The sequence below is a fragment of the Gavialis gangeticus genome, unplaced genomic scaffold, assembly GCF_001723915.1.
Source record: "Gavialis gangeticus isolate Ggan-Ray unplaced genomic scaffold, GavGan_comp1, whole genome shotgun sequence".
Lineage (NCBI taxonomy): Eukaryota > Metazoa > Chordata > Crocodylia > Gavialidae > Gavialis > Gavialis gangeticus.
This window is the reverse complement of record NW_017729031.1, coordinates 94,064,218-94,076,422: the sequence shown is the minus strand read 5'-3', so window position 1 is coordinate 94,076,422 and position 12,205 is coordinate 94,064,218. Positions and strand designations below refer to the sequence as shown.

Here is a 12,205-nt window from a genome sequence, read left to right as displayed (position 1 = left end):
TAAGGACTGAAAGGCTTTGGTGTTATCCCATTTGTCAGATAGAAGTTCAATCCAATTAAGGAAGCTCTTGTCAGAAACTACATATCTCAAACCGCTCTGGCCCTTTAAGAAGAAAAAACCCTAGACTTGCCAGTTCCTACCCCCCCACTACGCCACGTAGGGGACTCTTCCACGAGCCCCCCCAAAGCCCCAAAGCCACTGCAGGAACTGGTGAGTCTGGAACCAGTTGGGGGTAGGGAAGCAAAAGGGAGGCAGGGGACATGTGCACCACAGTTCGCCTAGGCAGTACAAGTGTGATCCATCCCACCCCCACCCAAAATCTAGCCCATGGCTGCCCCTACAGTGCTCCACATGGGGCTGAGCCTTGCCTGCTCCCGTCTGGGGCAGCACATGCCATGCTTCCACCCAAACCACCACCAAGCGCACAGCTTCCCAGTGGGGCTGCAGCTGCCCAGGTACTGCTCAGCTCCTCCACTTCCTCTTCCTGCTCCGTTGTACTGCACGAGGCAGAAAGTAAAACAGGGAAGGGTGGCGGCCATGGGGACGTGTGCCAGGCACCACCCATCCAGCCAAGCCAGGGGATGGCGGGGGGCAGGTTGGGAAAGGAGAGGGGTTAAGCTGCAACTGGGCAGCTCCTGCCCCAGCATGTGGTGCTCCAGCTCTTTCCTGGCTGCCTTCCACTTCATAACCCACAGGCAGCTGCTCATCATGCCGGACGGGTGGAGTGGGTGAAAGACGGCCAACAGCTGGGGTTAGAGCCCTGTGTGCTGGGGCAGGAGATGCTCAGCTGCAGCTTCCCCCTCACCAGGCTCGGCATGTGGTGACCTTCATGCATTCCCAAGGCCACCACTGCTTCCCCACGCTACCTGCAGCCTGGAGTGGCACAGCAGGAACAGGAGGAGGAGGAAGAAGTGTCATTGGCATCATCACTGGAAGCAGTGGGAGTCAAGCTGTAGACAGGCAGCTGCACCAGAAGCAGCCCCACTGGGAAGCTGAACATGTTGGCTGGAGCCAGGACTGTTGACAAGTGCACAAGAAGCCCTGGGCAGGAGTGGGTGGGGCTTAGCCCCATAAGGAGCACCATGGGTTGGATAGGGGCAGGGAGGAAGGTCAGACCACACCTACACTGCACTGCCTGGGTGAGCGCTGCTGCATATGCCCCCTGCCCCCCGTCACTCCTGGCTGGCTCCGGGATCTAGAGTACCAACTACCCCCCATCACAATATCAAAGAGGCATAGCCAAACCCTTGCTTCTCTCCCATCTGATCCTAACCCAGAGACTTTCAACTGGCCTATCTATGTCCAGTTTTATGCTGGTGCTCTGAGCAATCATATGGCTCTTTTGGATAAAGAGCAGCAACTCCCCCTCTTCTCCCCTGCCTGTCCTTCGTAAATAGTTTGTACCCATTCATGAGAGTGCTGCCCCATCCCCCACAGGTGCTGCTGCCCAATTATCCACTGACCCAGCTGCTACTGATCAGAAGTGAGGTTTAGGGGAAGTGGCAGCAGTAGATCAGGGCAACAGCACAAATGGGGGATCAGGCAGCATGGAGGGAAAGTGGCAGAGGGGATGGGATAACAGGCAGCAGGAGCACAGGCATGGAGGGGCGAGTGACAGTGGAGCAAGGTGCAAGGGTCAGGCTGCCTACGCCCCCCCGTATGATTGCAGACCAATTTTAAGCAACTCTCCAACAGTTAGACCCTATACATAGAAAACTGTAACAAATTTATAATTTTCCATTTAGAGACTCTTATTATTGGCAGTGGTGTTAAACTCAAAGACATCTTGAATTTGGATAAATATGGTTTCTGCATTTGGCTACAGACAGTGGTGATGAGATGGATTCTCTATAAGACATCTGTACTTCAATCTGTTTTCTTCACTTGAAATAAACAATCAGCTTTTTGACTAAAGAAGGTATGTCTGCCAATATGGAATGGTCAACTGAAAAAAGTTCTTTTCTTCCCGTTCTGAAAGCAAGTGTAGTAGAAACCTTGGGTTAATAAAGAAATCCAAAGTCTGTTACTGCCACTTTAAAGTTTCACTGTACGTCCTTCCTCACTCCTTCAGCTACTATTGAAAAGTTTTATAACAAAGTTGATTATTTGAAACTTATTCCCCAAAGTGTCCAAAAGCCGATTTCTTGAGCAGTGTGTAATTATTTAATTGTGTTGCAGAAGACAAAAACCCCTCTACATTTTTCAGATTTTAATTTTTAAATTCTACTGCATTTCATGTAGACTGGAGTGTTTTCTGATGCTTTTATACAAAGTACTTTCATTCTATAACAGAACTTCAAAAAGTTTAAAGTCTGTAACTGACTAAATTTAGCCAAACTTGCTAATCCCTACTTTATACCGCAGCCAGGGAAGTACAGCCTTATAAAAATTAGCTATTTTTAAAAAGCTATATTCTACAGGCATGTAATGTATTGGCAACATGCATGATTTTATACTTGCAGCTGCTGACACAAATAGCAATACCACAGTATCTAATGACCTACCCAGTGTTTCATTAAATTTGTGACAGTCTTGATAAAACTGTGAAAGCCTCTTGTAAAGTGACCAATATGGATCAGATACAATAATCCCATACCTTTGTTACATGTGCAGAAGTACAGCAAATGACCAAGAGCAATAATACTTTTTTAGATCAGTAAAAAGTTTCAGTTATGAACTCAGATCAGTCTTTTTACTAACTTGCAGTACTCTGCCAAACTCCAAAAAAAATCTTAAAATAATCTTGCAGGCAAGGTTCTTTAAGTAGATGTGATATCTTTTATGCTTACGGGTGCAGTCTCTCTTCTTCAGGCACAGGAACTTCAAACAAGGACAATAACTTCTATGTTAAAAAGAAGAAAGCAGACATAGGGGGTATGTGTATTTTAACCTGGAAAGAAACAACTTTGGAATGGATTGCATGCACTGTACTAAAAGCTTTTAATTATTATATAGCCTGGATTTCCAAACTTAGTTTGGAAATAGAGTCACATTTCAAATCTACTTACACCGCGTTGTGGGAAGCTCCGTGCAAGAGCAACAGCTCAACAATGCTCACATGACCATTCTTGGCAGCATCATGAAGAGGAGAGTCATTGTGATACCCAGTAGTGTTCACTAGCGCTCCATGCTGTAGTAGTAGTTCCACAACTTTCTTGTGCCCATGATTACAGGCCTCGTGCTAGTCAGGGAAACCAACAAGACAAAATTCATATGAAGTCCAGAATTTAAAAGCAGATGCTTGTCACTATGAGTGACCACATTCATTTTCAAAGCATATCAGTGTGGCAATGTTTAGTAAACCTACTGTATTACATTTTGATAGTACAACAGCAATCTCTAAAACTGGGCAATAATGGAAACACAAAACAGGAACCACCTTGCATGCAACTAAGACTATAAAAGAAAAGTCTTCCTAATTAAAGATCAGGTCAAATATACTTTCAGGAAAAGAATTTAAAGTACCTGAAAAGGGACTAGCACTCTATCCTTTTCATGTAATTCAAATATGCACAAATAAGAAAAATCTCTCTCAAATGTGCATGCTAAAATTCAAATTCCACTACCCAATGCATTTCAAAGTGATAGCTTCTACAGATCTAATGGAATTAATCAAATTATGTATAAGAAGCCACCTTTGCAAGCTGCCTTCCAGTGGAAGGCAATAAAAATGGTTACAGGGCTGGGGCAACATGACTTACGATGATAGGCTGAAGGAACTGGGCTTATTCAGTCTGGAGAAGAGAAGACTGAGGGCTGTTTTAATAGCAGCCTCCAACTACCTGAAGGGTGGCTCCAAAGAGAATAGAGCTAAACTGTTCTTAGTGGTGGCAGATGACAGAACAAGGAGCAATGGTCTCAAGTTGCAGCAAAGGAAGTTTAGGTTAGATATTAGGAAAAAAAGCTTCCAAGGAGGGTGATAATGCACAGGAACAGATTACTTGGAGAGGTCATGAAATCTCCATCCTTGGAGGTTTTTAAGACCTGGCTAGACAAAGCCTTGGCTGGGATGATATAGTTGTGGATAGTCCTACTTTGATCAGGAGGTTGAACCAGAGACCTCCTGAGATCCCTTCCAACCCTAATTTTCTATGATTCTAAGTACAATGGCACTAAACTGGAAAGACATTTTCTACTCTTAAAAAAAAAAAAAAATATATATAGGCTAAAATTGTCAGATCTAAATCACCGCTATGGCAGGAAAATATCAACACGCTGGAAGAAAAGTGTGAAAAGCCAAGCCAAAGAGCTCCCAATGAGACATTAATTTCTTATAACTTCATATTTAGGTTACAAAGGGCATGTCTACACATGCACTTTAATGTGCAGTAGCCTATTTTACTGTGCATTAAAGTGGCTCTCATAAAACTGTGCTATTATGCTAATGCCTAGTAAAATAGGCTACTGCGCATTACACGCCACCTAAAAAGCATGCACTTGTGCTACTGCACATTAGCACAGCCTAATACGTATTCATGCACATGCAGACATGCCCAAGCATGGGGATGGCAAAGAACTGTAAAAGAATAAAAAGATAAAGGAGAAAATAAAATGTTGACTGAAATGTCAAAAAAAAAAAGGTCAGGAAAAAAACCAAAATGTATTGATACCCACCAATGGTGTCCATCCAGCATGGTCTTTAATGTTAGGGTCTGCCCCATTTTTCAGTAGAAGTTCAACAGCTGGTAAGTCACCCTAAAGTGGGGAAGGTAAGAAAATGCCATCAGTAAAAATCTTAAACATACAACGTGCAAAAATGAAGTAATCGTTCTATTGCAGCATTTTCATTGCAAGCAAGTCCAGGTTTTTATTTAGAAATTGTCAAGCTGACAAAACTCTGCATTTGGTTTTGTAAACAAACTATTTATCTGTATGGTTTAGTCAGAAATACATACACGTTTTATTTAAATCAGGAGCAGACTATATAAAAAACACATTTGATGGTCTAAATAATTCAGAATATATAACGGAACAACATTTGTGCAGATTGCAATCTACTTGCTAGAACTGACTGCAAGGATTAAAAGCAGGGACATTTACCCAAAAATTGCATGTCCTTCAAATCAAGAATTTGGTCAAACTAATCTAAACAACCAGCTAAAAGCATGCATAAGTGAAACAGTTTTATGTGCCTGACTTAAAAGGGTCTGCATATTTTAGTCAGACAACTCAAAGAAAGAGCAAAGGAAAAGTGTTCCTATTTAACATTTCAATTACTATCCATGTTAAAACCTCTAGCGTCCTTATCTCATTGGCAGTTATTCTACCATAATAATTTCATTTTCACTCTGGCAGAACACTATACCCAGGTTTTACTGAGGTATACGGATGGAAGTCCTGTAAGAAGAGGAGGGATACTGAAAAAAAATGTATGGGAATAGAAAGGAAAGCCTAAGAATCACCAGAGAGTCTGTAGAACTGGCTACAGGCTTAGTGTCCACCTCTCCCAGCCCACTCCCTTCTTACTAAAGCTGTCCACAGCAAATTTGCATACACCAGGTAGGATAAAAACCAACAGTTTTTTTTTTATTTTAAAAAGTGGATTTTAATTTAAATGAAGATTTTTTATTTAATCATAGTTTTTGGTTTTCTTAATGCTTTCTTTTTAAAAAAAATTAAGCTACTATAAAGATGGTTTTAATTTAAGATGTGTTAAAGATGAAAAAGTTATCACCATGGAATAGGGATTATAACTTTTAATTATATACTAATTGAGACAATATATTCACAAAACCTTTTCAGAAAAGTTTTATAAACAGGTCACAACAGGCCACGGACTATATTAGGGGCCCAATCTAGGGTTCCCAGAGGCACCTCTATAGATTAGTCCACATCTTCTGGGTGGACTTCTAGATTACTTAAACTCTCATAAAAAATGTTTGAACAAAAGTATAGTTGTAACTACATGGAACTATCATATTTTTAATGCAGCTGTGGTATCAAATAACACCTGAAATAGGTAGATCTTCCTTTTACAGTTTCAGTTCTAAAGTAGTACTGAGTGCAACGTGTAATACTAAATGAGCAGTGCTGTAGTGACTGCACTGACTTCCGTTAAGCAGGATCCATCCTCAACATACAGGATGCTGACTATCCATCTTTAGCATTATCCTCACTGTCTATAGTTTCAGAAGTATCTACTAATGATACCACTGTTCCAGTCAAATGTATGTCACGTAGTATATCACTTTTAGCAAAAAGAAAAAAAAAAAATCACCATCATCCTCCAGACAGAACCATAGATAAGTTTGAAATAAGAACCAGCAGACTAGAGCAAGAGATAATTAATGAAAAACTGCTCAGTTTGTTTATGCAACAAACTCTCCTTTCCATATGGTTGAGAACACACACTTCATTGGCATGGTTCAGTCATTATGACAAGGATACAGTCCACACAACAGAGCAGGTATAGCAGACAAATTGCTGGATACAGTGTATGAGAAAGAAATTGAACAGTGTGCAAAAGGTCTAGAGGAGAAAATTGTTAACCTGAGTCTTGATGGGTGGAGCAATGTCTACAACAATTAAGTAATATGTGCTTGTTAGGGCTGTGCAAAATTTCAACAGGTGTTTCATTTCAAAGCTGTTTTGATGTCCCTACAGCTGTTTTGAGTTTAGCCCTGGTGAGGACAGCCCCATGGCTGGAGGCTCCGCAGCCACTGGCTCTCCCGCCACTGGGCTGAGCTCCGTGGGGCTGGCAGAGCCACTTGGAGTGCAGCCCTGGCTCTCCCCTGCCTCCTGCCGCCAGGCTGCAGTCCAAGCAGCTCCACCAGTGCCACAGAGCTGAGCCTGGCGGCAGGAGGCGGTGAGGAGCCACTGGGCAGGGCTGCACTCTGAGCAGCTCTGCCACTTGCTCTCTGTCGCCTCCTACCATCAGACCCAGCTCGATGTGGCTGCAGAGCTTCCAGCTGCCGGGCTGTGCCTGGAGCCAGGGCTGTGATCCATGTGGCTCTGCCAGCCCCATGGAGCTCAGCCTGGCGGCGTGAGAGCCAGTAGTGGAGCCACTTGGAGCACAGCCCTGGCAAGCACAGCCCGGTGGCGAAAGCCAGGGCTGCACTTCGAGTGGCTCCACCAGCCCCACAGAGCTCAACCTGCCCTCCCAAGACTGCCAGACTCCTCCCAGGGAGGGGTGGGCCCCCAGATCTGCACGCAGGATGACAGGAGGCTGCTGCTGCCGCCTGGGACCAATGGCAGCACTACTCTTCCTGGTGCTGGGCATGGGCGGCAGCTTCCTGTCATCCCCCACACAGATCTGGGGCCTGCACCCCCAAGAGGAGTTTGGCACAGCCCCATCACCCAGTGGTGCAGGCCCCCAGATCTGTGCGTGGGATGACAGGAGGCTGCCAGCAAGTGACACGAGTTTTGCCTTTAGCAGTTGTAGGTGCAATTTCCCAGAAACCCCTGCACCTATCTTCTTGAAACTTGGCAGGCATCATGCCCTCAGAAAGGGCTACCATCCCTGAAATGTTCATCCAAATCAAGCAAAAAATGACAAAATTATAGGCAGTTTCATGATTCCCCATTATAGCATATGGGCAAAATGTTGAAATGTGTCAAAACAGAGGAACAGTTTTGACATATGTCTAGAACACAGGTGTCACAGACAATGCTGCAAATATATCAAAGATGAGAAGAAATCTAGAAGTGAAAAACCCCCCAAGCTAATAACATATGGCTGCAGCACTCATTTAATGCACCTCTTAGCCAAAGACTTCAGTGCTCCAGAAATAAAGGCTAGTGTTGTTGAAATTGCAAAATACTTCTGTAACAACCACTTTGCAGCAGCTGCTCTGCTGCTGGAACCAAATTAACTCTCCCACAAGACATGCTAGAACTTAACAGTGGACTGTTCTGAGTGATGTATTGAGAACTGGCCTAATCTGATGACAATTTGTGAACAAAGTTGTGACAAAATAGATGGAACTGTGTGGCAGACAAGAAGTTGTGCCTAACACTATAAGAGGTTTAGCCAGGCTGTGGAGCAGCCGCAGGTGCAGTTAGGTCCAATTAGTTGGTCATATGACTGCAAGGGGCCACCTGACTGGACGAGGGCTGGGCAGCCAGGATATAAGCCCAGGCCCTAGGAGCAGAGCCAGCAGTTGCAGCTAAGGAGTCAGTGGAACAACATCACACAGCCTGAGAACAGCAGCTCCCAGAGTAGCTAGAGGTCAGGGCAGGAACTATGGGGATGGAAGAAGCGCCTCCCCAGTGAAAGACAACGATGAGGCACCATAAAGCCTCAGGCCTTGCTGTCTTGTGGATACCCCATAGAAGGGAAAGGCTAGGGGAGCACACCCTGACAGTAAAGCACAGGGCCCAGGCCCATAGCGTGGGGACTGAGACAGGGACCAAGGCCCATGGAGCGAGGCCTGAGCCCCAAGGGGTGTAAGGCCCAGGAGCCCAGTGAAGGGCAGAGTAGAGGCCTGCAGAAGGGGCTAGGAGGCCAAGGCCCACACAGTGGAGCCTATGGCTAAACATGGGCCATAGGCCAAGTGCAGCTCAGCAAAGGGGCCAGGAGAGTTATGGATGAGTTGGATGCTATCTGCGAGGCATAGGACACAGTACAGGGATGGTTCGGAGCTGTGTATTTGGCCCAGTACAGCAAGGCCACAATTAAGGTAGCCTCCCGCATTTAACAACCATTATGGTAACATCGAAAGTGTGGCAGGCAGGGCAGGAAGCACTGTTCTAGGCAGGGGGTGGGCCAATAATGCAAGCAGCCCACAGAGCTTGTAGATGCCCACCGTCACAAACTGTCATAGTCAAAGTTCTCAACATTGGGCTAAAGAGAAACATAGAACATATGCTGACTATCCTGAGCCTACTTCTGCAGCCTTGAACAATGTGCAGGAAAATTACTGTTTTATTGCTGATGCTGTTGAAATTTGGAAGGAACTGAATGAGAACTTGAAAAGAGAAATACACAATGACAGAGTTAAATTACAGGCATTAAAAAGCAAATGGATAAGGCACTATCTCCAGCTCATTTTCTTGCCAACATTCTCAATACTCAGTACCAGGGTCAAACCTTAACTGCTAAAAAAAGGGGTTGGCTATGACATGGGCATCTAGCAATCATCCCTCCATAATACCAACTATAATAAATTTCAGGGCTAAGGGTGAACCATTCAAGAAATATATGTTTGCTGACGAGGTTTTAAAGAAAGTCACACCAGTAAACTGGTGGAAGTCACTTAAGCACCTGGATCCAGAGACGATTGAAGTGATAATAATCCAGTAGCTTCTTCTGCAGGTGTAGAAAGAATATTTTCTTCCTTTGAACTAATTCATTCTACACTGAAAAAATGCTTGGGAACGGAAGAAGCAGGAAAACTTGTCTTTCTTTTCTAATCTATGAATAAATAGGAAGAGGAAGGTGAAGACTGAGTTTGCTGCATAACCCAGTATTTTAAGTGTCTCATGTTGACCTGGCTGAAATAATCTATTTAAATTTTGGTTTAAAAACACCTTTCACATCTGTAACTAAAATAGTTAACAATTCAAAAATATCCTTGTTTTGTTAAAATAATTATACATGTTTGTTGTTGAAGGAAAATATCTAAAATAGAAGTGTGTTGTTTTAGTTAAATAAAACAAAGTTAAATGCCTGTTGTTTTTGGGGACAGTTGTCCTCCTAATATAGCGTGGCAAAAATATCCCCCAAATATCCATGATTAATCTAGTGAATTGGAGGTAGTTCACCTCCCAAGGACTTCACCAGTATCTGCTTCCATTAGCTTTGGTAAATCAAATAACTAAATCATAATTCAGTTCTCTCACGTAGATGCAAAATTAATCTGAAAAATATCAAAATAAATCACTGCTTTAAAATGTATAGTGTATACTTTCTAAAAATGTAGACTGAGTTGTGAATAATATGTATTATCAAACAACTAGAATGCAGTTGATTAAAAATCGATGCTTCCTGACCAGTGATTTAAATCACGATTTAAATTGATTTGATTTAAACCAAATCCACCCTGACATGCACAGAAAGAGGGAAGAGAGGGACATGAGACCAAGAGAAGATAATTAAGAAATACAATGGGAAAAAGGTTAGGGTGATGTGAGAACTTAGATCTTCTCTATACTGTCAGCAGCAGGCAAATTGGACAGAACAGGCACGAACAACAGACTTCCATTCAAGTCTGCTGATATGCTCTAGAACTGAAAATTTCACTCATGGGGATACTCAGGGCTTGCTGCCAGTGCCTACCCTCAGATGTGCTATGGACAGGCCTAAAGCAGCCTCAAAAGTTATCTTCTGGCTCTGCAGCACATTAGCTGACCCAGGCAGGCAAGGCGTACTTAGTTCCCTCCTCCACAAGATCCACCACTGGCACAGTGCAGACAATTCCTTAAGTGCCAAAAACAGTGAGGTTCACAGAAGGTAAAGGGGAAGAGAAAAAATTAGTGTACCAATGGAAGACAAAATTAGAAACCTGCACAGACGCAACATGGAATACAACTAAATAGGCAAAACAAAGTCTTCTGCACCCATGGCAACAGTTAGAACACAAAAGGATGACAAGTCCAAGTTTGTTAAAAACAGGGAAAAAGGAACCCAAAGAGATTTAAAGCCAGCAGCTTATCACCAAAAATCTCACACTTTCTTTTAATGAGCTGTTAAAAACACTCATAAGTCAAATTATAATAGGAGCTCTAGGTTTTGTGCTGTCAGATAGTATTAATTGAAGCATATCTTGACCATTATCTAACTGTTCCTTACAATTCACTTTTTTTTTTAAAGGATAAATGAACACAAGAAACAAAGTTGAGGTCAGCACTGAACTAAATGAAGGACAGACTCAAACCCATTTTATGTAATCAAGGAAAATTTGAAACAAAGAATAGCTTTAGTACAGAAAGCTAACACTGAACTATGTTCAGAGAAATATCGAGGAAAAGGAGATCAGCAGAATAAAGCCACAGAACTTCAAAAAAGCATACTATAACAAACTCAGGGAACTAGTGAACAAGATCCCCTGGGAGGCAAGTCTGAGAGAAGAGGGTGCAGGAGAGCTTGCTGTATTTTAAGGAAGCCCTTTTAAGGGTGCAGGAGCAAGTTATCCCAATGTAACAGAAGAATGAGAAGTGCAATAGGAGACCAGCCTGGCTGGAAAGCACTCTCTTCAATGAGTTGAAACCCAAAAAAGGAATTCTACAAAAAATCCTACTTGGTCATATTTCAGAGGAAGATATGAGTATCCCACAGGTAAGGAGAAAATCAGGAAACCAGAAGCACATTTTGAGATGAAACTGTTAAGAGACACAAAAGGCAATAAAATGGATTCTGCAAGTATGTCAAGAGGAAGAAAAAAAACAAAGAAACCATTGATCTCTCACAGAATACAGAAAAAAAAATCTAGTTATGGATGATGCACAGAAAACTGAAGTATTTAATGCCTTTTTTACTTCGTCTTCTCAAATAAAGGCAGCTATCTGATGCAGTTGGAAGCAAAGATAGGGAAGAAGACAAGTGGCGTTGAGTAATGCTGGAAACAGTTAGAGATGATTAGTTAGAGTTAGCTAGATGATTAGTTAGCTAGATGATTAGTTAGCTAGATGCTTTCAAGTTGGCAGGGACAGATGAGAGGCACCCTAGGATACTGAAGGAATTAGATGAGGTCATTTCAGAGCCCCTGGCTGTGAGCCCTCTTTGAGGACTCACAGATGTTGGGTGAGGTCCTGGATGATTGGGGAAAAACAAATAAAAAGAAGAATGAACTGAGGAATTACAGATGAGTCAATCTGACCTCAATACCCAGAAAGATCATGGACCAGGTCCTTAAGAAATCTATTGCGAAGAACCTAGAAAAGGACAAGGTGATCACAAACATCCAACATGGTTTAATCAAGACCAAGTTATGCCAGACTAACCAGATTTCCTTCTGTAAGGTAACAGGCTTTGTGGATGGAAGAAGAGCAGTGGATATGATATTCTTGCTTGACTTTCTAAAGTCAAAGTACATCTCCCACAACATTCTTATTAACAAACTAAGGAAATACAGACTAGATGAAATGACCAGAAAGTTGGATTATCGTGCTGAATTAATAGTCATCAATAAAGGTGTGCACAGATAAAGATTTTTGGGCCAATACTGATGGCCTATTAAAAAGCCATATCTGTTGATACCGATCCAATTGCTAATATGCAACCTGGCACCTTGGAGAACAGCATCAGGCTGGTAAGTCTGTTGGGGGG

General features: G+C 42.9%; 1 protein-coding gene across 2 annotated transcripts in view; it reads right to left on the bottom strand.

Moving 5' to 3' along the window:
• Nucleotides 1-12,205, bottom strand: part of BARD1 (BRCA1 associated RING domain 1) — an 86,620-nt gene that overhangs the window by 44,227 nt on the left and 30,188 nt on the right. For both annotated transcript variants that reach the window (XM_019523395.1, XM_019523397.1), the window contains 2 exons: nucleotides 4,615-4,695; nucleotides 3,009-3,181 (listed from right to left, as the gene is read on the bottom strand). In XM_019523395.1, coding sequence (XP_019378940.1) covers nucleotides 3,009-3,181; nucleotides 4,615-4,695 — 254 coding nt within the window. The remainder of the gene's footprint in view (nucleotides 1-3,008; nucleotides 3,182-4,614; nucleotides 4,696-12,205) is intronic.